This window comes from Pleurodeles waltl, chromosome 1_2 (assembly GCF_031143425.1).
Source record: "Pleurodeles waltl isolate 20211129_DDA chromosome 1_2, aPleWal1.hap1.20221129, whole genome shotgun sequence".
Taxonomy (NCBI): domain Eukaryota; kingdom Metazoa; phylum Chordata; class Amphibia; order Caudata; family Salamandridae; genus Pleurodeles; species Pleurodeles waltl.
Window position 1 is genome coordinate 38,642,408 of NC_090437.1, and position 25,943 is coordinate 38,668,350.

The 25,943-nt window shown below is 44.8% G+C and overlaps 1 protein-coding gene across 3 annotated transcripts in view; it reads right to left on the reverse strand.

Moving 5' to 3' along the window:
- The window catches only part of CENPC (centromere protein C), a 904,489-nt gene extending 880,422 nt beyond the window's left edge, over positions 1-24,067 (reverse strand). For all 3 annotated transcript variants that reach the window (XM_069235766.1, XM_069235758.1, XM_069235777.1), the window contains exon 1: positions 23,962-24,067. In XM_069235766.1, coding sequence (XP_069091867.1) covers positions 23,962-23,976 — 15 coding nt within the window. In that variant the 5' untranslated portion in view covers positions 23,977-24,067. The remainder of the gene's footprint in view (positions 1-23,961) is intronic.
- Between the last annotated feature and the right edge of the window lie 1,876 nt (positions 24,068-25,943).

Genomic DNA, 25,943 nt, shown 5'->3' on the forward strand with positions numbered 1-25,943 from the left:
TACGAGAGGCTTATATCCTAATGCCTACGAGGAACTGGGGACCGCGCGGCCTACAGACGGACCCGACGGAGGCGCCTGCTGGAGCACGCTGCTGGGAGAGCTGAGACTCGGGCCCGGGGCGCAAACCGGCGGCGGGGCCCGCGCGAGGGCAGCGCCAGGACGCTGTGGGTCCCGGCACAGATAAAGGCTGCCCAAGGGTTCCTGCGGGTGCCGGGGGGCTGGAGCGGCCCCCGGGCCGCCAAGGAGCGGAGCTTTTTGGAGCCGCGCGGCTTGGTGGCGGCTCAGAGGTCGGGTCGCTGTCCGCCGGCGCGGACGACAATAGCAGGAACGAGGAACCCCTAAAAACAAAAAGTCACAGGAGCGACACCAGGGCTGCACCCCGTCTGACGGAGGTGGCCCGCTGAACACCGTCGTTGGGCCTGCGGCGGGAGCTGTGACGGCGGAATTTGGAGGTGACAGCCGCCATTTATGAGGCAAAACACAGGCCTCAGAGTGAGGCGGTGCGGGAACTTGTGTGCGGCTGGGCATAGACGCGGGTCCCAACAGATGCAGTGGGCGCACTGGTGAAGACAACTGGAGCACCGGTGGTGGTGGTAGTGCCTGGTATACCCGGGCGACGCAGGTGGTGTGCTCCAGGGATGCAGAGATGAGGAGACAGGGGTCCTGCGAGCAAGCACTGCTGGGCTGGAGGCTGAAGGTGAACAGTTGGGTCAGGCGGCCTCGTGTGTGCGGGGGGTGTATGAAGGGCCTCACCCCCGTCGATCTGAGGTGATGGATGACATAGTGGACATTTGATTACATCCTGGCAAAGGCTTTAGTCTACCGCAGAGAGACAGTCTATGGGAACCAAGTGGAGGTGCTGGCGGCGACTACGGGGTTCATTAGTGAGGAATCAGTCAGCGTGAGCGCCGTGTGGGAGGTAGTGGTCCCCTGCTGCGGCTACTTGGAAGCGGAGGTGGCTGTAGGCCCGGCTGGTGGCTCGCGGCGTGACCTGGTGGATCTCTAGCTGCCATGGGGAAACATGATACTAAGCAGCCGAAGCTGAACTTTGATAACAAGCGCTCTACACGTCAGGGAGAGTCGGAACAGGTGCCCCAGGCGGCGGAGGGGCGCGATCTAGTCGCCGATGACCAGGGAGAAGATTTGCGCACATTGATGCAGGAGATGCGCTCCAGCCTCAGGAATATCGACACTAAACTGGACAATCTTACCAGTCAGTTAGACTCTGTGAAAACACAGGTGACCACGCATGAGATGAGGTTGGACACGCTTGAGGCTCGCCAGTCTGAGTGTCACGAGTTTCAGATGGAAACGAGGGACCAGCTCCTACACATGGACAAATTGCTGAGAATAATCCAGGCCAAAAATGAGGACCTGGAAGCGCGGTCCCGGTGCAACAATTTACGTATCACGGGGATCCCGGAGACCACTGCCATAAATAAGATGGAAACATACATCACGGAACTCCTACATGAACTATTTGACCCTAAACTTTCGGCGATGTTCGCGGTGGAGAGGGCACACAGGTCATTGGGCCAGAGGCCCCCTGTTGGAGCGCCGCCCCGGCCTATAATTGCGAGAATCCTGAACTACCAAGACCTTGATTTGATCCTTAAACTAGCGAGGCAGAGAGGTTCCACCACGCACAAGGGCAACAGCATCTCCTTTTACCCTGACTTCACCCCGGCTGTGCAGACTGCCCACCAGGAGTTTCTGCCTGCTAAGCGACTTCTACTGCAGGCGCAGGTCCCGTACTCCCTTCTCTACCCGGCTAAATTAAAGGTGTCCTTTGAGGGGTCTGCCCACATATGCCAAGGAAGCGATGAAGTTCGCCAAACATGTGGGACGCAAATCCGCACAACGCTCGAGAGAGGCTGCTGAGAAAATGGATAGCAGGCTCAGTGACAATGAGTGAACGCGGGCCCAATCTACTATATCCTTTGGGAATGTCTCTTACTTAAATGTGACCTCTATTTGCTTGAGGGGGTGGTGCATATGGGTAGTTTGTGGTTCAATCTCTGTCACCTGCTATTCTAGATAGATCCAAATTATAAGGTTTTGAGCGGCGAGGATCCCCTGCAGATCTTCCGGCCACCCCGTTTCATACGGGGATGTAGCTGGCATCGCCACACCCTCTCGGGAATGTTCCTTTGTTTATCAAAATGTCTTTTTGGGGATGGTTATTCTACGACCCGGTTGGGGGGTTGGAGTGGGTGGGGGGTGGCTGATGGGGGTTGTTATCTTGTTGTTTATTGCCAATATCTATCATTTGCTATTTGTATGGTGTCTTGAGCGTACAGTAGGGTCACTGTCTGCATGCCCTCCTGCACTCTACATGATGTGTATGAGAAATGTCAAGAGTAGATAAAACCTTGAACTGTCTCACCTGGAATGTTAGGGGGCTCAACGACCACAGGAAGGCTAGGTTGGTGCATGCATATTTGGTACGGCATGGTGTGGATGTCTGCCTACTGCAGGAAACTCATCTGAATACCACCCCTGCCCGTAGACTACGCCACACCAGATGGGGGCATGTTTATTCAGCTATCTATTCCAACTATGCTCGGGGGTGGCGATATTGATACGACGCGGGTTGGACTGGCGTGAGGGCGATGTCCGGTGCGACCCTGAGGGGCGATATGTTTGGGTACAGGGCATTGTGTGTGGTGTTTCGGTAGTATTCGTGGCTGTGTACGGGCCTAATGCTGACTCTCCAGGTTTCTTTCATAAGCTGTGGGGACAAGTGAAAGCCACTGGGTGCGATACAATTATATGGGGAGGCGATTTTAATGCAGTACTTGATGACAGAGTGGATAGGAAAGGAGCGGCTCGCACACTAAATCCGTTGGCGGGCTCCGCGCTGCGGGATATAATGTTGGATGGTGCGCTGGTTGATGTATGGCGAGGTAGACATGAGGACCTGAGGGAGGGCACTTGTGTGTCAACTTATAGCGGCGCGTGGTCCCGTCTTGACTTCTGGCTAGTGTCGCGAGATGTAGCGTTGTGGACGGCGCAGGCGGAGCACATGCCCCGCACGCTGTCAGACCATGCACCCTGTATGCTGAAGTTGCTACTTCCCGGGGGGTCCTTTCCCGGCGTTCTCGTGGCGGCTCCCACCCCAGGCATTACTTGATGATGCATTCAGAGAGGAAATACGGACTGATATTACTAACTATTTTGAGCATAATGAGGGATCGGTGGACACAGAGGCGACTCTGTGGGAGGCCTTTAAGGTCGTCATTAGAGGCCAGTGTATAGCCCGGCAGGCGGGTGTATTAAGGGCGATACGTGGCACACTGGTAGCGCTGGAAACTGATATAAAACGACTCGAGCGCACTTTCTTAGAGGCTGGAGAATCAGAGGTGGCGGGGCTGTTGAAAACCAAATTATTGGAATATGAGGAGGAGGCGTTGCGGGAGGTCAAGTTTCTAGGGAAATATGCGGAGGCGAGGCGCTACGGCGAAGGAGGGAGACCGGGTAAGGTCCTAGCAAATATGATTAGACCGCCTCGTCCCGCGACTTATATCCATGAACTGCGTACAGCTGATGGTGCACTGCTTCACGACAGGGAGAACATTGCAGGAGCATTCTCCAAGTTTTATTCTCGTTTATATACCAACACTCATGATGCATGTCCGGTGGGGCTGGAACCCTACTTAGATTCCATTGCATTGGCATGGCTCAATAATAACCACAGAGCATATATGGACCTTCCTATAGACGCCGGAGATGTGGCACAAGTCATCAGGAGCCTACCGCCTGACAAGGCACCGGGTCCTGATGGTCTGACAACAGCCTTCTATAAGGCATACGCAGAGGAGCTGTCGCCCAGGTTGTTGGCGGTGTATGAGGAGGCCCTGGAGAGAGGGGTGTTGCCTGCCACTATGCGTGAAGCGCTGATTATCACGCTGCTGAAGCCAGATAAACCTGCTGACGATCTAAACTCATACCTACCTTTATCTCTTATTAGTGTAGATGTGAAAATTTTGGCCAAATTGATTGCGAACCGGGTGCAACCAATGTTGTCGATGATCGCACTCCCTGACCAATCCGGTTTTATACCAGGAAGGGCGATCTCCCATAATTTGCGAACGATCTTCGCTGCATTACATTACCTACACCCCGAGATTAGAGCGGCCGTGGTATTTTTGGATGCCACTAAGGCCTTTGATACCATTGAATGGCCATATTTATTCTGTGTTTTAAAAAGGATGGGGTTTAGTACGTTGCTGCTTAGGAAAATTCGCCTGCTCTACACATTGCCTACAGCCAGAGTGCGGGTGAATGGTCTGGTGTCTGAGCCTTTCCCCATCTTACGCGGTACTAGGCAGGGTTGCCCTTTATCCCCGCTGCTATTTGTTATTGCTATGGAGCCGCTGGCAGCGAGAATTAGGCAACACCATACTGCAAGAGGTATAGGATTCAGCTCTAGAAACCTTCTAGTATCACTATATGCGGACGATGTGACCCTTTATCTCACCAAACCTTCGGATAACTTGGACCCCATCTTGCGGGAATTTGTCCGCTTTGAGGGCTTCGCAGGTATCTCCATTAATTGGTCCAAATCAGTTATCTTTCCTCTCACGAACGCCACCACAGAAGTGCGCTCTGAATATCCTTTGCGTTGGGAGGCGGGAAGGTTCAAATATCTGGGGATTTGGATTAGCCGGGACCTTCAGGAGATTTGGGGCCTTAACTTCGGCAGAGCAATGACATGGCTGAGCGAGAAAGTGAAATTATGGGCTTCCCTGCCTCTGTCACTGACTGGGCGGATTGCGCTAACAAAAATGATAGTGTTACCCAAATTCCTTTATCTATTCGTCAATATACCTATACCGCTTACAGCACACTTCTTTGCCACTTTGCGGTCACGCCTGGTGGAGTTGGTGTGGGCAGCTGGACAGGCCAGGGTGGCGTGGGACACGCTGGCGCTGCCACTGCGACAGGGAGGTTTAGGTGCCCCAGATATAAAATTGTATGCCCTCTGTGCTCAGGCTCAGTTCTTACATTTTTGGACTCACCCGGTCCCTTTTCAGCCTCACGTGGCAGTGGAACGCGATGTGGTGGCGCCCCTTCCACTTGGAGTGGCGATATGCGCTAAGGCGGGGCGTCCCAGAGCAGACGTAGATACGGCTAGGATGCTGCAGTGGGTATGGGGGGAGTTGCGCAAGAGGGCCGGGGTCCCACTGTTGTATGCTCCATCGCTTCCGCTATTGCATAACCCGATGCTGCCTTGTGTGGCTGATGGGATAGCTAGTCATCTGGTTGACAAAATGCACCTCCACACATTTGCAGACCTTTTTCCCAATGGTAAGTTTATAACTCCCCCGACGTCAGAAGAGGGAGGTACGGTGCCTTTTTCTGAACTATTTCTATACCACAAACTACGTGCGGCGTGCCGGACGCTATCCAAGGGTTTCCCTGACGCGCCACCAGTCTTTACAGCTTTGGAGGCGGTAGTGAGCTCCCCTTCCCCTCGGAAACTAGTAACCCGTATTTATCGCCCTATGCAAAATATGGCACTGGGAGTGACACCTAAATCTATGCTGTATTGGAATGAGGAGCTCCAGCCTGAGATTACTGAGGAACAGTGGGAATTCTGTTGTGGGCAGCTTGCTGAGCTTTCGCCAAATTACAAGCTGCGTTTAATACATTTTAAATACCTGCATAGGTTCTACAGAACCCCCATCAGCCTGAGAAAAATGGGGCTTAGGGAGACAGATGAATGCTGGCGATGTGGGTCGGCCCCGGCCTCTTTTCTACATATAGTGTGGTCCTGCCCAAGGATAAAGGGTTATTGGTCCCGGGTCTTTGTGTCGGTAAACCAAATAGTGGCCGCTCGGATGCCCCCTCCCCTCTGCTTGGGCTTCTGGGATATGTCAGGGACACTCCGCCAACAATGCGCCGGCTGCATGCACTACTTCTACTGTTTGCTAAGCGTCGGGTGGCGATCAACTGGGGTAGGCAGAGGGTACCCGTGGTGAGAGATTGGCTGGCTGATGTAACTTATGGACACACACAGTTAACTACATTCTGGGAGTTAATGCCGGCTGCTTCTAGACCCCATGACATTTGGGATCTGTTTGTGAGTTGGGCTCGGGAGCATCAGAGCAGGGGATCGAAGGGTGATACTCTAAATGAATGACCCCTGGGAGGGGTGGGGCGGTTGGGGATACATCGCACTCTTCTCCTTTCATATCATGTGAGTGGTGCCCGTATCGTTAGCATGTGCCTGGCTACTAACCTGTTTTCTTCCGTTGCTGCTCTCTCTAAATACTATAGCAGAATGTTGTGGCCCTCTGATCCCTTGTGCCCAGGCTAGAGGCTTGTAAACTCTATCAATATGGACATGATGACTATTGTAACACGTTCTTTTTTATATGACACCTAATAGCATACCATATGTAACATACTAAGGATGATAACTCGCAAGTTTGTTTGTTGTATTTTTTTATATTGTAAAATGCTCAATAAAATAAAAAAAAAGGATATTTCAAGATTTCTAGGCTACATTCATCTTCCTTTAATAAATCATCTTCTGATGTACTGAAGGGCTGCGTATCAAGACTGAGAAACCCATCACAGGAAATGCCCCCCTCTCAAAAGATCTTCAATAGTGGTTTAAGTCAGAGTCTCTGGCCAGAGGCCTTCCAATGCATTCCGTCTTCCTCTGGTAGTGACATTGGATGCCAGCTCAAAGAAATAGAGCACAATTCTCAAGTACGTTCCAAGTCAAGGCAGATGATCCCTTAGAGAAAGTTGTTTTTGTCAATGTGAAAGGAGTTTTTAATGGCTCTTTGTACTTAACACATTTCCAATGCAATCTAGAGCATCAGCATATTCTCCTTTAAATGGAAAATGTGGTTACTTTGGTATGTTTAAATTGTCAAGGGGAACTTGTTCCAGATCTCTCTATCTGGTAGCAACACAGTCTGAATCCTGGAAAGAAATGTAGCTGCTCTCTCTAAAACCTGTCCAGTTCAAGAGCAAGGCCTAGACTCACACAGACTGCGGAGAAGAAACATTCTCATCTCTGGATCTGCCAGACGTCTGGGAGGCCATTCCTAGGTCTATCTGCCTTCCCAGAGAATGAACAGCTTGCCAGATTTTTCTCTCTTTTTCCAGCTCTGGGGCTTTTAGGAGTTGGTAACTCTCTACATCTTGAACTCATTCCTTTCTCTCTGTTTTTCTTCTCATTCCTCTAATCCTTCAGTCTCTCCTATGAATAAACAAGGTGGCAGCAGATGACAAAAATGGTTTATCTGAGGTCCTGGTTGCCCAGTTCAGGGAAAGAATGACAGTAACTTGGCAGAGTGAACCCCAAAGTTGCTAAATTAACCTAAACGCAATACCTTTATAGCTATAGTACAGAGCAAAAAGGCTTAACATAGGTGTTAAATATTTATGCAGCACCAAAATAGTTATGAGAGAGCGTAGTTTAAATATTACATATATTGAAAGTGAAATGCTTATATCAATGCTTAATAACGCTGCATAGAAAACGACAATAAATAGCGATTTGCTTAACGTGCATTTGAATTATGACTATAATATGTGAAGTTACCATTGTGTATGCGAACTAATGACAATAACGAGTAAAAATTGTTTGTTATAGCTTACATTAACATTTACGATACTGCATTGAAAATCCTATAGGCCTTAAGTTAGCGTGAGTTGTAGATTTAGCTGCCTAGCTCTCAAATTAAAGCATTTTTCTCTGTTTTCCAGTGTGCTGACTCACAAAGGGCCATGACCCTGCATTTGTTCCTTTTCTCCGTTTTATGTAACCATACAGATTCAGTTCTCATCCGCATGCTAGATGCCTTAGTATGAGTTTAATACAATTTTGAAACAAAAGTAGATTAAAGCAATGTACAAGGACATTCAACCATGGACAAAGGAACTCATGACCCAAGAAACGTGCCAAGTGGTGATGAAACCCCCCGGATGTGCCACCTTCGAAGGCGCCAATTATGAAGACCAATCAAAATGTTATAAATTATCGTGGGGTGACAATTGGAATTACCTAATGTATAATTTGATAGGCTAAAGATTATGGGGTATAGTGAATGTCCAATAGAATTTTGGGGGAAGGTATTACGAAAAAAGGATAAAAACTCATGTCACAGAAGGGACGTTAGAATTAGGTAGGGAATGCTATTGATTTCATCCAGAAACTTTGTCACTCTGTTTGGTGACTATGAGACTTAATAAACCATCCTCACCCATAGACTGCCCTTTACACTTCTCCTCCTTATGAGGGAAGTGTCCCCTGTCCTTTAGACGAAGTTAGACTGTTGGCGATTTGACTGATGTCCTGAAGACGAAGACTGATCCTGTGTGCTGACCTATTCCTGGAGGGTAACTATGACAATGCGATTTGTAATTTGTCTGTTTGTTTTTCCTTTCTAGGTACCAACTGGTCATTTTTGGATAGAGGTCGTAGCTAGATGTTTTCCAAATTTGTGTTCTAAATTGTTTTTGCATGAAGTCCAACATGCTGATGGTAATTAGGGGTTAGGATAGGAGTTCACTCTGACTAACGCAATAGACAAATGACTGACGTTACGCTTTGCTGAACTGAGACGTATATGACACTTGTAATGTTCTGATCTATGTTCGCGCCGTGCTATGTTCTTATGCTTGTGATTCTTGCATTAATGAAATCTTATTACAGTTGCCATATTGTGACTATACTATTATGCTTCTTGGTTTTGAGATTGACTCTTCTGCTTGTAGATTGTAATCAATAGGGAATAAAAATTCATAAAATTCTATCAACAGGTGTGGTTATTCATGGCTGAAAGGTCATGGTTGCGTCGACAATTTGATTAATGTCTTCATCTAAAGTAAGATGCATTGTGGTGATTGATATATTGCTTGACATATTGATCAGTTATCTCGTCCTACGGTGTCTCACCACTGGGTCACAAGATTCATTGGCCTAAAACGAGTCCTAATGTGTATAAATTAACATAAAAGGACGCGTTATCAGTTCTGGTAGCAGAGCGACGGTTTGGCCCTTGGGGGCCCTAGGACGGAGAATCATTGTTTAATTTGTTTTTCTGTGATAATGCAAATTGGAGGTATGATGGGTTTCTAAGTTCACCATGACTTTCCCGGGATCTCGGAACCTGCCTAAGTGAGTTGGGGATGTTCTCGGCGCCATAATGTGTGTGGTTTAGGTTTTTTTTTGCGCTTGCTTAGCTTATGCCTTTTTTGCAGGTGACTGTGAGATTTGTGTGTATTTAGGTTAACTATGTGTTGTTTAGTAGGAGTGGGCGTACTCCGCAGTATGAGAGTAGGGAAGTCGGCGTACTTCATGTGAATGTGGCGCTTGGTGCTCAAAAAATATCCACATGGTTGGTTGTTTATGTCGTGGTCTACGACTCCGGAGTATGTTAACAAGTGTAGAAGACACTTGGGTTTATGTTGTAATCTGTGCGGTTTAATAGGTCAATCGGGCATGGTTGACAAGTCAAGTTTGAGTAAGTGCGTATGTGAAACCTTCGATGGAGATTTGCTAAGTTCTAAAGTGCACTAGAATAAGCCATTGACAAGTCGAGAGTAGAATTTGCTGGTCGAATTCTGCTTGCGTATGCGGAAACTGACAAGGAGAAAGTAGCGGCTGAGGCTTCAAGTAAAACCTCTGTAAAGTTCTGAAGCGAATGTGTTACCCTTCCTGTAGTAAACCGGCAGATTTGTGTTGTCATTTAAGGTGCTTGCAATAATTGCATTAGTTTGTGTGGGTTCAGTGAGGAGCGGACAAGCCACAAGACTTTGTCAGCTGCAGTGTGTGTGAGTGTGACGTCAGTGGTGCCGCGCTGAGATAGGCCAGTTGTCGAGAGGGGTCGCGCATAGATTGGCTGCCGTCTGTCAGAGGCAAAGGGTTGAGAAAGGTGGGCAAAGAGTGTCCTAGGAACTAAGTCACTTCTGATTAAATATAAAACAAGAGAAAATCGCAAAAATGAATTTTGTTAAAGCATTCAAGAGTGCTCTGAGGTGAGATACATATATCATAGCAACTGATGGGGAGCCTACACCACCCGAGGGTACTCCAGGTTATATAGTCATGGAAGAAAAAGGTGTTGCTCCATGTTTATGGATAAAACAGTGGCGCAAACTAACAGAGAAGGAGGGATGTTTAGCGTTTCCAGAATATGTAACGTTCAATACGAGGGTTCTCGGAAGATTGAGGTGGATGTTAAGTGAACAGAAACCACCTCCGAGGCCAGCTCAGTATGAGGCGTTAGCGGTTTGGGATCTAATGGCTCTTAAACAGAGGCAAGAAAAGTTTCAGAGAAGACTGAGAAGGGCAGAAAAATCTTATGCAGAAGCTAGATGGGATGATGAGAGCAAAATGTGGAGAAGGGGAATTGTTGATGGATTAAAATTGTTCCCCGTACTAGCACAGGGAGAAGAAACACAGGGAAAGAAAGCCACCTGTAAAACAGATAAAGACTCAGGCAAATCTAAAGAGAATAAAAGATCTTGGGAAGAGGAAGATGATTCAGACAATGAGGAGTTTATGGACAGGTTATTGCACGATTGCCCACCACCTTATGCGGTGAGCGATAGTGCTCCAAGCACTAATACGGATCCTGGGAACCAGACGCAGGAAAAGGGAGTTGCTGATATGGCACAGACTAGTGATACGGCTCTGCTACAGAATGGTGTCAGTGTACCCACTGCTCCAGACATACCGATACAGTTGCAACCTCCACCGCAGATACAGAGAATATACCCAGACGTCCCAGTACTTGAGACTACTACAAATCTGATAGTGCCGCCAGACCCGATATATACGAAATCAAAATTAGTACAGATCGAGTTAACTCCGAAATTACTGTCCCAACCGCAACCACAGCTGATACCAGGACACAACCCAGTAGCTGGCCCACCATTAGTACCTGTCCCGGGTACTTTGGAACAGACCTATGGAGTTACTGCTCCACGGAGTCTGGGTCCAGGTCAGACACCTGCTGCCATATCACTGCCAATTACTGTCGGTCCACCAGTGCCATTGTATGCTCAGGGTAAGACTGGTGTATGTGATCAGGGAGTGATGACTCAAGACGCGATAAGAGGAGGGTCTATGGGAACCCCCCAGATAATGGCCCCAGGAGAACAAACGGTTGAACAACCGAGGTCTTTAATGGACCTTAGTCCAGTGGGAGCACCCATCGAAGCAATGCGTCAAGCAGGACTAGGAGTTATAACTCCACAGACAATGAGTACAAATACATCACATTCCCCGATGGTGCATGCAGGGAACATTTCGCTACAGGGTTTCACAGTCCAGCAGCTAAATTAATGGTTAGAAAAGACTTATACTTCACAAAAGGCTGCAGTGGTTACAGTCGAACCAGAAAAAGAAAAACAAGACGAATACCTGGACCTTGTAAGACTAGGGGCAGAAGCTGCTGAATTAGTGGAAGGTACGATGGGATTAAATAGATTGGAGTCATACACAGAAGCAGAATTAAGATTCCTGTGCCCCAAGATTACCAAAGAAGTAGGCAAGGTGGATCAGAGATTAGCGAACCTGGCAGGTAAATACAATATTGATATAGGAAACACTAAACATCTGAAAAGAAGTTACAGATTAGATTTTGACTCAAAAGATTTTGAGCACATGAGTTCTGCGGGAATGAAGGCACATTTGAAAGAATTGTTGCAAAGTGCGCAAATCTGGGGTGCACTGGAAAAATGGGAAGGCAGGTGGGCAAAGAAAAGAAACAAGGAAAAAGGTGACAGTCCAGGGTCCAACCAAGCTAAGGCTTCCCCTGATGTGGATTCAGTAAAAATATTACCTATGAGAGAGACAGCTGGTGGTGTCTTAGTACATGTACCGTGGACCAGGGGAGACATTCTATCCTTTACCAATGATTATCCCGGATTGAGAGAAAAACCAATCGAATGGTATCAACAAACAGACAGGTTTGTGAAACTTGCAAAGTGTCTTTGGGAAGACCTGAATACTTTGTTTGAGATCATTGTTCTGCCTGATTTATGGCTTGAATGCAAGAGAGGGGTAGATTGGCCAACGAAGGAACCGGCAAGGGATAAGGTGACAAGGGCACCCTCTGAAGAGGTGATGAAGTATTATCATAAGGTGACTGAGTTTTTGAAACAAAAGGTGTCGCTGAAAGTGACTGATTGGCAGAAAATTGACCGGACCTCTCAAGAGGTTAAAGAATCAATACATACTTACTATGAAAGATTGTTAAAGGCATTCAAACACTATAGTGGTACTGAAACTATTGAACCGAAGGACATGAATCATCTTGTGTTTAGATTTGTTGAAGGGTTGAGACCAGAAGTTAGCCAGATGATTAAGAATCATTTGATTTGTTGGCAAGCTAAACCGATTGATGAGGTGTTGCAATGTGCGAAGTACTGTAGTGATGAGATTGAGCTGAAACAGAAAAAGCTGAAAGAGAAAGTGATGGTGATGCAGATAAGGGCTGCACAGGCAGGAATACAGGGAAACGGAGTTCAACAAATGATACAGCAACAACCGCAAATGAATGGTGTGTTTCAGACACAGTCGAGGCCGAGGGTTTGTGAATCGCGGTCCAGACTTGAATACTGTTGTAGTTCAAAACGACGTGCAAGGGGTGAAAAAGATGTCACCATGTCACGCGTGCTGGGCATGGAGCACTGGAAACGGGAGTGCCCAAATATGGTGCAGGATGGTGTTGTTCAGCAAAATGCTAACGTTGGTACATTACAAAATGTACGGGGCCCGAAAATGAGGCATCAGAACCCGAATTTTCAGAACAATCTAGTACAAATGCAAGGGGTACCGCCCATGCAACAGATACAAATGCCGCATTTTCAGTCAGTGCAAATGCAACTAGCACAACATCAGATTCCTATGGTACCTAGACAGCAAATGCAATTACCAATGGCTCTGATGGGACAGCAACAGGTGATGGTACCTCAACAGGTCACAGGTCAAGTAATGAGTCAAAATAATACAGTACAACAGTTCCCATTACGGGGTGAAAATGGCATGAATGAGGAATGGTCAGACGATAGCTCAGACAGTGAAGAGTGCAGGCTTGCAGCATCCTTAGAGGTGGATCAGAGGGGTCCATATGTGGAAGGAAAGGTGATGGGTTACAAGGTTTCATTCCTGGTTGATACAGGAGCCACACGATCTACAGTCAGAAGTGCTGAGGTCCCATAATTGCCATTTTCAGGGCGTACCATAAGAATGGTCGGAGTAGCAAACCAGTATTTGACAAATCCGATTACAGATCCAGTGCAGGTTGAGATTGGCAACTTTCAGGGGATACATAGGTTTGTAGTCTGTGATTCGAGTCCGGTATCCCTACTGGGAAGGGACTTACTGTGCAAGATAAAATGCTTAATTACCTGTTCCAATGATGGAATCGAAGTGCAGACAAATAGTGATGATGAGGGAGATGAAGGACAATTCTCAGAAGAGGACACAGGAACAGCTAATGAAGATTACCCTTTGATTACTCTGTTCCCGATGCTTGCCTTGATTGATTTACCTGTCGAGTTACAGGGAACAGTAACAGAGAAAGTATGGGATCTGACCGGAAAAGAAGTAGGACTAATAAAAGGGGTAGAACCAGTCAAAGTCCAGATAAAGCCAAATGCGGTATTCCCTCAGGTGCCACAATATCATATGACCCAAGACGTTCTCATCGAAGTATCACAAATAATTGCAGATTTTCTCAGGCAGGGGGTCCTGAAAGAAGTTTTGAGCAGTCCATGTAACTTTCCCATAATGGGATGGAAGAAACCCTGTGGGAAAGTTCGAATTGTGCAGGATTTGAGAAAAATACATGAAATTGTGGTGAAGTGTTGCCCTGTGGTACCCAATCCAGCAGTAATAATGTTCCAGGTTCCCTGTGATGCTGAATGGCTTACTGTCGTAGATCTCTCACAAGCCTTCTTTTCAATACCTCTTCATGAGGATAGCCAATTTTTGTTCAGTTTCAAATTCCTGGATAAGGTGTACAGTTGGTGCAGAATCCGTCAAGGGTTTTCAGAATCACTGTCCATCTTCAATCAGATATTGAAAAAGGATTTGGAGTCCCTGGTACTGCCTTTTAATTCGACTCTTGTGCAGTACATTGACGATTTGCTGATTGCATCCAAAACTAGAGACAGTTGTAAATACGATACCATTGCATTACTGAATCATCTGGGAAAGAATGGGCATAAGGTGTCAACCAGGAAGTTACAATACTGTCAGAAAGAAGTGAAATACTTAGGGCATTTGATCGAAAGAGGTTCCAGGAGAATATCAAAGGAAAGAATAACAGCCATTTTGCAAATGAACCCTCTAACGACAAAATGAGATGTCAGGATGTTTTTGGGAATGGTGGGCTACTGTCGTCAGTAGATACCCAACTTCTCGATCATTTCAAAACCATTGATAAAACTGACAGGCAAAGAGATCGAGGATGAGCCATATACCATAGCCTTATCCAAAGAAGAGCTTGAGTCATTTATGGAGTTGAGAGAATGCATGTGCAAAGCACCAGCATTAGGAATGCCTGATTATACGAAACCTTTTCTGTTGTTCTGTCATGAACGTGATGCTTGTTCTTTGTCTGTTTTAACACAGGTCCATGGAGATGCAAATCGTCCTGTAGCATATTTTTCAGCTACCTTGGACCCTGTCGCAGCAGCCTTACCGGGTTGTTTGCGCGCAGTTGCAGCAGTTGGTCAGAGCCTTACACAATGTGAAGGCATAGTCATGGGATACCCCCTAACAGTAATGGTTCCACATTCAGTTGAAATTCTGTTGACTCGAACTAAAACTCAGCACATGACAAATGCACGTCTCACGAGATATGAGACAATCATACTGGGGTCACCAAATGTCTCACTCAAGTGGTGTAATGTATTGAACCCAGCAACCTTACTTCCTGTTGAAAACACTGAAATCAAAAATGAGGAAGAATTTGAACATGACTGTCTTGAGGTAACTGAGCTATGTACCAAACCTCGTCCAGACATTCAGGACACACAGTTGAAAGAAAATGACTGTATTATGTTTGTCGATGGGTCCTGTCTAAGAGATTCTGCTGGAACACTGAGAGCTGGCTATGCGGTAAGCACTATAGCTGGCATCATTGAAGCCTCCTGGCTCGAGAAAGTGTTTTCCGCACAAGTGGCAGAATTAATTGCCCTTACTAAGGCATGTCACGCAGCTGTGAACCTAAAAGTCACTATCTATACTGACAGCAGATACGGATTCGGAATTGTACATGATTTTGGCCAACTTTGGTCAGAGAGGTTTCATGACCTCATCTGGATCTCCTGTGAAAAATGGTGAACAAATAAAGGATTTGTTACATGCAATTCATTTACCTCTTGAAATTGCCGTGGTGAAATGCAGTGCTCATTAGATCACAACACTTTGTGTCCATGGGAATCGGCTATGCAGATCAAGTCGCAAGATTTTGCGCATTGAACTGTATATCGTTCAAGGAGCAATGGGAACTATTACCACAAACTGAAAATTACACGTTTGAACCTTGCATTACGGGTAATTGACACGTTAGATGAGTTAAAAACATTACAGAGTTGTGCAAGCAAAGAGGAAAAACGCTCCTGGCAAAGAATGCAATGTGTACAAAGAGCTGACGATTTGTGGGTCTCAGAGGAAGGAAAACTAGTCCTACCAAATAGCCTTTTATCCCAGTTTGCCAGACTATACCACGGACAGGCTCACCTTGGGAGGGACGCAATGATCAGGTCATTTAAGATTGATTGGTTCAATCCAAAATTCAGACATGCTGCTGAAGTCATTTGTCACAGGTGCATCATCTGTCAACAGATGAATGCCGGAAAAGGAACTGTGGTAACCTTGAGCCACATGGGGAGAGCTGGCGGGCGGTCCATTCAGCAAGATGCAAATGGACTTCATTGAAATGCCTGTTTGTGGAGGGTTGAAGTACGTATTGGTGATTGTGTGTGTTTTCAGTTACTGGATTGAGGCATACCCTACACGTAGGAATGACAGTCTTACAGTTGCAAAATTACTACTTGGGGAACTGATACCAAGGTTCGGGTTTCCGGTCTCTATAGAGTCAAACAGGGGCAGACACTTCGACAATGAGGTGATTAAACTCCTGTGTGCCGCACTTGACATCGAACAAAAGCTGCATTGTAGCTATTGCCCTGAAGCATCAAGACTAGTAGAACAAATGAACGGTACTGTGAAATCGAGAACGGCAAAAATGTGCGCAGCTACCAATATGAAATGGCCAGATGCATTGCCTTTAGTGCTGATGTCAATGAGAAACACCCCAGATAAGAAAACGGGATTATCCCCCCATGAAATCCAGATGGGTAGAGCTATGAGATTACCAGCAGTACCTGCAAACGCTCTAGTGAATATTACAGATGATATGGTGTTGGACTACTGCAAAGGTTTGGCTGATGTGATTCGCTCTTTCTCTCACCAGGTGGAAGCTAACACATTGCCACCGATTGGCGATCCAGGCCACTCTCTACAAGCTGGTGACTGAGTGGTTGTCAAAAAGCATGTGAGAAAGTCGTGTCTGGAACCACGTTGGAAAGGGCCATATCAAGTAATCTTGACAACTACTACTGCTGTAAAGTGTGCCGGAATTCCAAACTGGATACATGCCAGTCACACAAAAAAGGTAACATGTCCAGCTGAAGAGGAACTTGAAGTTTCCGGCACAACAGCTTCAGAAGGAGAAGTCACAGGGCCAGAAAACAATCAAGAAGGAACTGAGACTGCCGGAGAGCTTGCTGAGAACAGCCTCGTCCCTCAAACAGTGAATGAGTTCGAGAGAGGTGACAGAGTGCCCATCTCAGTAGAGGCAACAGGAGAACTAAATCAAGGAGAGGTTCTCCCAAAAGTAGACAGATACGGGTTAGAACTTGAACCTGGTACAGACCCAGAGGAAGAGGAAGAAGGAGAAGAAGAAGGAGAAGGAGAAATAATAGAGTGAAATCAGAGTGTGCCAGAGTCACCTGAGCCAATTGCAGGTCCATCAAGTGAAAACACCATAGTACAAGAGGAGGGTGCTGTCCAGAGTCCTGAAAGACACATCAAAAGAAGACGCATAAGGGTGATAACTGGCCAGAGAAAACACTCTTAAGGATAAGAGACATACCAAGAGACACAATAATTGAGGAGAACGATACATCCCGAGTGGAAGACCTAAGTGAAGGAGAACAACAGGGTGAACGAAGGCTGAAAAGAAAAAGAGTTGCAAACAGAAGATATACAGGTCCTGAATGGGCGTATGCTACAACATCTGAATGGCAACAAGAATTCCGAGCGTTGTGTTTTGACCGAGAAGTGCCAGGCCAGTACTACTGTACCTGAACCGATCCGAAGAAAAAACGTGGTTAAAATTGAAAATCTGAAAACTGAAAGAGAGACTTTATAAATTACCGAAAGTGACACTAGAACCGGATTGACTTTTGAGAAACCTGATTACGACAAGCTGCTATCCTAATTTGACAAAAAGGGGGTCCTGGAGTGAGTGAAGACGCTGTAAATACAGGCAGAGAGCAAGAAAAAAAAATGTTTTGATCATCCTTCAGTTGATTGTCGATCTGCTATCTGATTCTATACAGACATGGCTTATAATAGAAGTAGCAGCAAGAGAAGTAAAGTGTGTGGTTGGCTAGGGCTTATAATAGGTGTTGTGTGTGCAATAATAATCGTGGGAGTGATTGTAGGAATGCCATGGATAGAGAAAGAGACCATTAATGCTACCTCAAAACCTGAAACTACAACACTAACACCGTGGGAGAGATTTGAGCAGGATGCAAGACACTTGCATGAGGGAACTAATTCAAAGGGGGAACTTTCTACTAACGTCGTCTATCGCTTGCTAAATGAGTATGTGGAGACCATGGATGCAAAAGATTGTTACGTATGTACTAAGATTCCATCATCTGTGCAAGAGGGAGTTACCTATCATAGCCTCCCTTTAATTTACGGGATTAGTTGCAGCTTACTACTAACAAGGTTCTATAATCAAGAGCATGTGGAATACCTTTATTCAAATCTGGATGTTGTGTTTTCCTTTGTGCCTGTGATTGAATTCTTGAATAAATTAGCTAAGGAACATGATATAAAAATAGTTAGAGGATTCTTTGAGCCGACGCTTACATTTGGAACCACTTATGCACATCGCAATAATTTGACTTGCTTACTATCACCTGTAGAGAAAAGCTTTTTAGATCACACTGATGATAGGCGCGAAGCATTGAAGGAGAGATTAGAAAAAGGGTTAGAAAAACGCACGTTGCAAATTATTATGCTTATACTGCAATCAAAACACAAGGCAAACTAGCTATAGATGCATTACATGTAGGTAGGCTTTGTGTATATATAGACCAAAATCTGATCAAGACAATTTGTTTGTGGGAACGAGTGAATGTAGACATGTGTTTTTATTTCAGAGTAAATGGACATTTATGTTGAATGGACAGGATCCAGCGATCCCTGGGATTTATTACATCTGTGGGCTAAATGCTTATTACCGTCTCCCTAAGGGATGGTATGGGACATGTTATTTGGGAATAGTCTTCCCAAAGATTTACCAGATTGAAGACTTAAAACAAATACCTAAAACGTCTGAATAACAACATCCTAGACAAAAACGAGAATCAGTGGCGGCTGTCATTGGTGATATATTCGGAGCTATAATCCCTTCAGTGGGGGTTATCTTGAATTCTATGAAGATTCAAAAGTTGTCTACTATTGTGGATAACATGCTGACAAACTTTACGGGGGCTATACTCCTGATGGATACTGAACTTGCTGCAGAAAGAGCTATGACTCTTCAAAATCGGTTTGCTTTAGACATTCTTTTAGCAAAGAGTGGAGGGGTCTGCAAGATACTCAACGAGCGTCATTGTTGCTCGTTCATTCCGGATAATAGTAAAAAGATTAGAAGTATGCTTACTAACCTTACTAGAGATAGTACAGATTTGAAGGATTTGAAAGAACTTGGTGTCTGGGAAAAGTTTGGAAAAGGAATTGCCAGAGTTGGGAGTTGGTTTACCAATATTTGGAATGGGGTCCTTGCAAAAATATTAATGGGTCTATTAATTGTCTTGGCCTGTTTATTAGGATTGTGGGGGGGGCATGCAAAATTAATGACAAAATCCAGAAAAATTGGACTAAAATAACAAAAAGAAACGAAGAAAGTGAAAGAGAGAAAATGTTCAATTAAATTTGGGAAAGTTCACATAAAGGGCAAGATGTCGAAATGCGCATTATGCGCAAGGTGAAAAATTTAAAATGAAAGGTCAAAGAGAAAGGTTTGTGTGATGACGAGCGTCATCAGAGGAGGGACTGAGAGAGCGTAGTTTAAATATTACATATATTAAAAGTGAAATGCTTATATCAATGCTTAATAACGCTGCATAGAAAACGACAATAAATAACGATTTGCTTAACGTGCAGTTGAATTATGACTATAATATGTGAAGTTACCATTGTGTATGCAAACGAATGTCAATAACGAGTAAAAATTGTTTGTGTTATAGCTTACATTAACATTTACGATACTGCATTGAAAATCCTATAGGCCTTAAGTTAGCGTGAGTTGTAGATTTAGCTGCCTAGCTCTCATATTAAAGCATTTTTCTCTGTTTTCCAGTGTGCTGACTCACAAAGGGCCATGACCCTGCATTTGTTCCTTTTCTCCGTTTTATGTAACCATACAGATTCAGTTCTCATCCGCATGCTAGCTGCCTTAGTATGAGTTTAATACAATTTTGAAACAAAAGTAGATTAAAGCAATGTACAAGGACATTCGACCATGGACAAAGGAACTCATGACCCGAGAAACATGCCAAGTGGTGATGAAACCCCCCCGGATGTGCCACCTCCGAAGGCACCAATTATGAAGACCAATCAAAATGTTATAAATTATCGTGGGGTGATAATTGGAATTACCTAATGTATAATTTGATAGGCTAAAGATAGTGGGGTATAGTGAATGTCCAATAGAATTTTGGGGGAAGGTATTACGAAAAAGGGATAAAAACTCATGTCACAGAAGGGACGTTAGAACTAGGTAGGAAATGCTATTGATTTCATCCGAAAACTGTCACTCTGTTTGGTGACTTTGAGACTTAATAAACCATCCTCACCCATAGACTGCCCTTTACACTTCTCCTCCTCATGAGGGAAGTGTCCCCTGTCTTTTAGACGAAGTTAGACTGTTGGCGATTTGACTGATGTCCTGAAGACGAAGACTGATCCTGTGTGCTGACCTATTCCTGGAGGGTAACTATGACAATGCGATTTGCAATTTGTCTGTTTGCTTTTCCTTTCTAGGTACCAACTGCTCATTTTTGGATAGAGGTCGTAGCTAGATGTTTTCCAAATTTGTGTTCTAAATTGTTTTTGCATGAAGCCCAACATGCTGATGCTAATTAGGGGTTAGGATAGGAGTTCACTCTGACTGACGCAATAGACAAATGACTGACGTTCCGCTTTGCTGAACTGAGACATATATGACACTTGCTATGTTCTGATCTATGTTCGCGCTGTGCTATGTTCTTATGTTTGTGATTCTTGCATTAATGAAATCTTATCACAGTTGCCATATTGTGACTATACTCTTATGCTTCTTGTTTTTGAGATTGACTCTTCTGCTTGTAGATTGTAATCAATAGGGAATAAAAATTCATAAAATTCTATCAACAGGTGTGGTTATTCATGGCTGAAAGGTCATGGTTGCGTCGACAATTTGATTAATGTCTTTACCTAAAGTAAGATGCATTGTGGTGATAAATATTGATGAAATTATTGATATATTGCTTGCCATATTGATCAGTTATCTCGTCCTACGGTGTCTCTCCACTGGGTCACAAGATTCATTGGACTAAAACAAGTCCTAATGTGTATAAATTAACATAAAAGGACGTGTTATCAGTTCTACAGTCTAAACATCAAACAATAAATATCCCAAACTGCAATGGAAAAAAGTAATCAAATCTAGTAAATAAAATAGCACCTAAATGACAAAATCTAATGAGGAAACCAGAGATATGAAATTTTACATTTCTTAGTAAAATAAAATTAGTGGCAAAAAAACACTCCGTGCTAGCAGTAGTCTAGGGAAGCTTTTCAGGACGATCATAATTAGAGCACGTCGGATGAACCAAGCGGGTTCTTCCCAGGCAATGATTTTACCTTCCGACAGTCTGTTTTTTAACAGGGTTCAAAATCCCAGTGTGGAGCAAGCCTAAAGCTGTAATTGAGGAAGATGTATAAAAATTGTAAACCTTTGCCACAAGGTTCTCCTGGGGGCTCTAAATGTCGTGGAAGTCCAAAAAAATGTTTAAGTCCAACTTTGCAGGGTTTCTGGATCAGATCCTATGGGTCACTTCTAAGGCCCCTATAACTTCAAGAATGCAGTCCCTTGGTAAATGAAACCAAGAGACTAGAAACAAAGCGAGTCAACAATTCTACATTGTCAAGTGTGCTGTGGGACCAGTTTAAGAACATTCAGTTCACACGAGTACTATGTTTTTAGGTCGGGCCTAGACAGCACTTCCACGTTCTCGAGACATGTAGTATCTACTCTGCGGGCCTACAGCCCACCTCGTGCTTCCTATTTGTTTGTTAACGTGTCCTTTAAAAATCCTTCCTTCCAAGTGGTTAATGTTTGTTTTTTGTCCTGCCCTTTCGTTTATCTTTCTCTCCTACAGAGCAGCACTACAGTACGTGTCACCGACCACTTATGTTTTAGTGTCTGCCTCAGTGACTTTTTTTAAATTTGAAACTGCATTTCAGGAGTGTTTGTGCTTTGAATTGCTCTCACTAGTCTCTTTCAACACCCCTCCCCAACCAGTCTGTGCTTTGACTTGCTCTCACTAGTCTCTTTCTACCCCCTCCCCAACCAGTCTGTGCCAGTTTCTTCTCTTACCCTACCATGCTCATTCATGTTGCCGAATAGCTTGTTGGCAGCATTCTGTACTGCTGCTTTTAATCACTTTTCAAAACACCCAGATTTATTTATGTTCCGCACAGGCCTTCTGGGACGTTGCTTAAGGCCCCCCCCCCGTCTGCCTCACCCAGTCTGCAGTGGCCATCCTGGTACTAAACCCAGAGCCTGACATCCAGTACAACTTACTGGCATTCCACATCTGGGTTATGCCACCTTGTTTAGTTAATAAATCCAGCATCCATGGCGCTACATTCAATTACAGTCCGTAGAACTATAGACGCAGCCCCGCTACTCGTCTGTGTTGCTTTCATATCCATACCCCCACCAAATGCCATGTTGCTTTGACATCCATCCCCCCACCCTTCCCTGTGTTGCCTCTGCACTCACCACACAACCCTCCCCCTTGTTTTTGTTTTTTTTATTCTCTGACCAGTCTAGCCTCTATGCAGCCACGGAAACAGTCCTACTCTGGTCCAACAAGCTCTGTGCAAGTCTCATGCGACTTTGCTCAAGGCTCTCCGGTCTGCAATCAACGCTTTCAAAACCCTCAGCATTATCCATACTCCGCACAGGACTCCTGGGACTTTGCTCGAGGCTCTCCCGTCTGCCTCACCTGGTCTGCAGCTTGTCAGCTGCAGTAGTCATCCTGGTGCCAAACCCCGAGCCTGAAATCCAGTAAAACGTATTGCATTCCACTTCTGGGTTATGCCATCTTGTTTAGGTACAAATCTAGCATCTACAAGGCTATATTCAATTGCAGGCAGAAGGATTTTGAAAGCAGCCCCACTCCTTGGCTGTGCTGCTTTCGTATCCATTCCTCCACCCAACCCCATGTTGCTTTCATATTCATCAACCCACCCTTCCATGTGTTACCTCTGCACTCACCGCCCAAACCTCCCCCTTGTTTTTATTTTCTAACCAGAGTCCAGCCTGTCCCCCCACAGCGGAAACAGTCCTACAATGTTCTGCACAGACTTAATGCGGCTTTGCCCCAAGCTCTCCCATATGGCTCACCCAGTCTATAGCTTGTCGCAACGCTATTGGAACAAGGAACGGTGCTGCTCCTCATGCCCCATATCACCTCTGCCGCAGAAAGCAATTGTCAAAGCTAATAGGTCCTGAAGGCAAGACCTACTAGCAATCAATCAATCATTGGATTTATAAAGCGCTCTACGTACCCGTGAGCAATGCCAATGCTTGTTCTTTGCACTATTACCTGACAGCATTACTTTCCAATTGTACAAGGATAAACTTAATACAATTGAGAGAAAAGAAAAACAATACTATGTAATCTAGCAGTACCCGATGTAAAAAATTAAAATCACTAAAATACTGTACGTTGACATGAGATCTCTAGAGAAATGGAAAATTCCTGCCTTCAAAACAATGAGTTGAGTTTATTTATAAAGTGCAAACAAATGCCCAAGGGCGTCTAGACACTGCCTCAAGAGTAAAGATAATAACAAAAAAAGGAAGATAGGCGAAACATGCAAATGTATAATATGCAATGAAAACCAGAGAAACACAGAGAATAGAGGAAAAGGTATGACGACATGATTAGGATGAAAGACTGGGGCTCGCTAAACAGCCAGGTTTTGAACGATTTTCTGAAAACTAACAGATCTGGCTGGCTTTTAAAGGTGACCAGGCATGGAGTTCCAGTGGTGGGAGTTGAAATGAGAGAAGCCCCTGCCACCCCATGAGGTTTTGGAAATTCTGGGTTAAGTTAAAAGATTGGCAGTCGAAGATCTAAGAGGCCGCGAGGAGGTATACCAAGCAATTTTATTGCACAACACTGCAATGCATCAGAAAATAAGTGGCACAATAACTTGATCTGCTACTGTAAAAAGTTACAGTGTGGGTACGCAAGTAAAACAAAAAGTATAAATCCAGGAAGTACGGACCAGCAGACACTGAACTGCAGATTTAACAACAGGCTACGAAAAAAGAACCAGTACAAAAGCAGCTACCAAACCCAAGTCTTTACAGCCATTCCTGGAGTTACACTTACCAACGCACTGCACATCTTAGTGTTTTGACGTACTGCAAGTTATGGCGCCAGTTCACAGGGCGCTGCCAGTACGCGCACACCGCCACGCCCACTCCTATTTGCTAGTGGAGCTCAACGGCTTCGGAGTAGCATACGCGCAAAGAATTGCCGGCTTCGCGCCTGCGTAATGCGCTAAAGTCAAATAGGCGGCCATGTCTGGGACAGGCATTCTAGTAATTACAAATTAAACACCGTTTCTCCTTCTTCTCCAACCCCCCTACAGGCCCACCCTACTTCCAAACATGTCTCCCTAAATGTTTGGAAAGGTCCCTCCCTGCTTTTCCCTCTTGGTTTTGTTTGGAGCTCCAATCGCTGTTAAGAGGACGCAGTTTGGACTAATGGTGAAGCCGTACCTGCAGCACAAACTTACTGGTACTAAACGGGTCAATTTGAACAACAAATCCCCGTTCTAAAATCTAGTGACTTAAAATATTAAAACATACGCCTGGAGTTATATCACATAGGTTTTTTTTATCATATAATTACATCTCTATTTAAATATTTTTTTATGCAGCCAGGACGAATTTGACCTGAAGGCATTGGAACGCCAGTTATATATATTATAGAAGGTCACATTCATGTCTTTGAAGGTCAGGGATATAAAGTGATTTGCCAAGAATAACGGGAGGGGGAGCTGACGCCGAGTATCGAACCTGCTTCCTTAGGAAGATGGCAGCTCTGGAATTAATGCTAGGATAACGAGCCTGCGTTTCCGCAACCATGCAGACGTTTCCACCAGAAAACTGTAATACTCGGCAATGAGGATTTAGTAGTTTTCAAGTTCAGAGACAAAGATATAGGCAAGCTGCACAGGAAAAACTGCAGAGAGGGTTGAATGAGTGTGCAGAAGTATGGATGAATGGAAATGTAGGTAAATGGGTGGACGGTAGATTAACTGATGGGTGGACAGTTTGATAAGTAAGTGGACGGATGGGGTGATGAGATGGTAATTGGTTGTGTAACTGTATGTTTGGGCGTGATAGAGCGTTCCGTACTAATAATTTACCTATATTTGGACGCTCTTTAGGCCGATGAATCTTTTGGCTAAGTGGGACTCTCTTCACCCGAGATCAGTCGATTTAGTGTAATCAATAATCAATAACGAACATAAGCAATACCCTGATCAACATAACACTTAACAATTAATCCAGAATACATTTCGGCGAACCATGACCTTTCGGTCATGAATAACCACACCAGTTTATTCAAAGTTAATGAATTTATTTCCCTATATTAACAAAGCTAGCACAATATAGATGTGTCTCAACACCAAATGATAAACATAAATGAACATTAATAGCTGTCCATAACGACGAAATAGGTGCAATCTATGCAGCATTTGAATAACAAGGCATTCGATAATAGCAATGCAAATCACTAAAACTATAATCTGTAATGAGCTAATTGCATACATTTAGTCAGCATAACAAGGTCTCAAATTGCATCGTGCAACAAAAGGAATCCTCATCTAACCTCAAATTAGCATCGGCATGTGGGACTTCATGCAAAAACAATTTAGCAACATTAATTTAGAAAAACTCCTAACTAAGGCTCTTATCAAAAAATCAGCAGTTGGTTACCTAAAAGAAACACAATGCAATTGTACAATTTCCTTTCATATTTACCAATTACAATCAGCATTCAAGGAAGTCTTCGTCTCACAGGTACCGTTTCTCGATCAGCATGGGTCCGGGCAAAGGGGCAAGGTGGATGGGGCAATTGCCTCACGGCGGCAAAATAAAACTACTACTTCATGCAAAGGGATCAAAGTTAAAGTCTCTAGGGCAAGAATCATTTAAAGTCTCTTTCTCTCGATTAGAGAAAGCATCAAAGTCTCTTTCAAAATGGCGTCGTAGCAAGATGGGCCATAGTAGCTGCAAAGTCTACAAAATGGCGGGATGTCCAATAATGGCCACTTTCCTCTCGTGCACCTGGTTTAAATA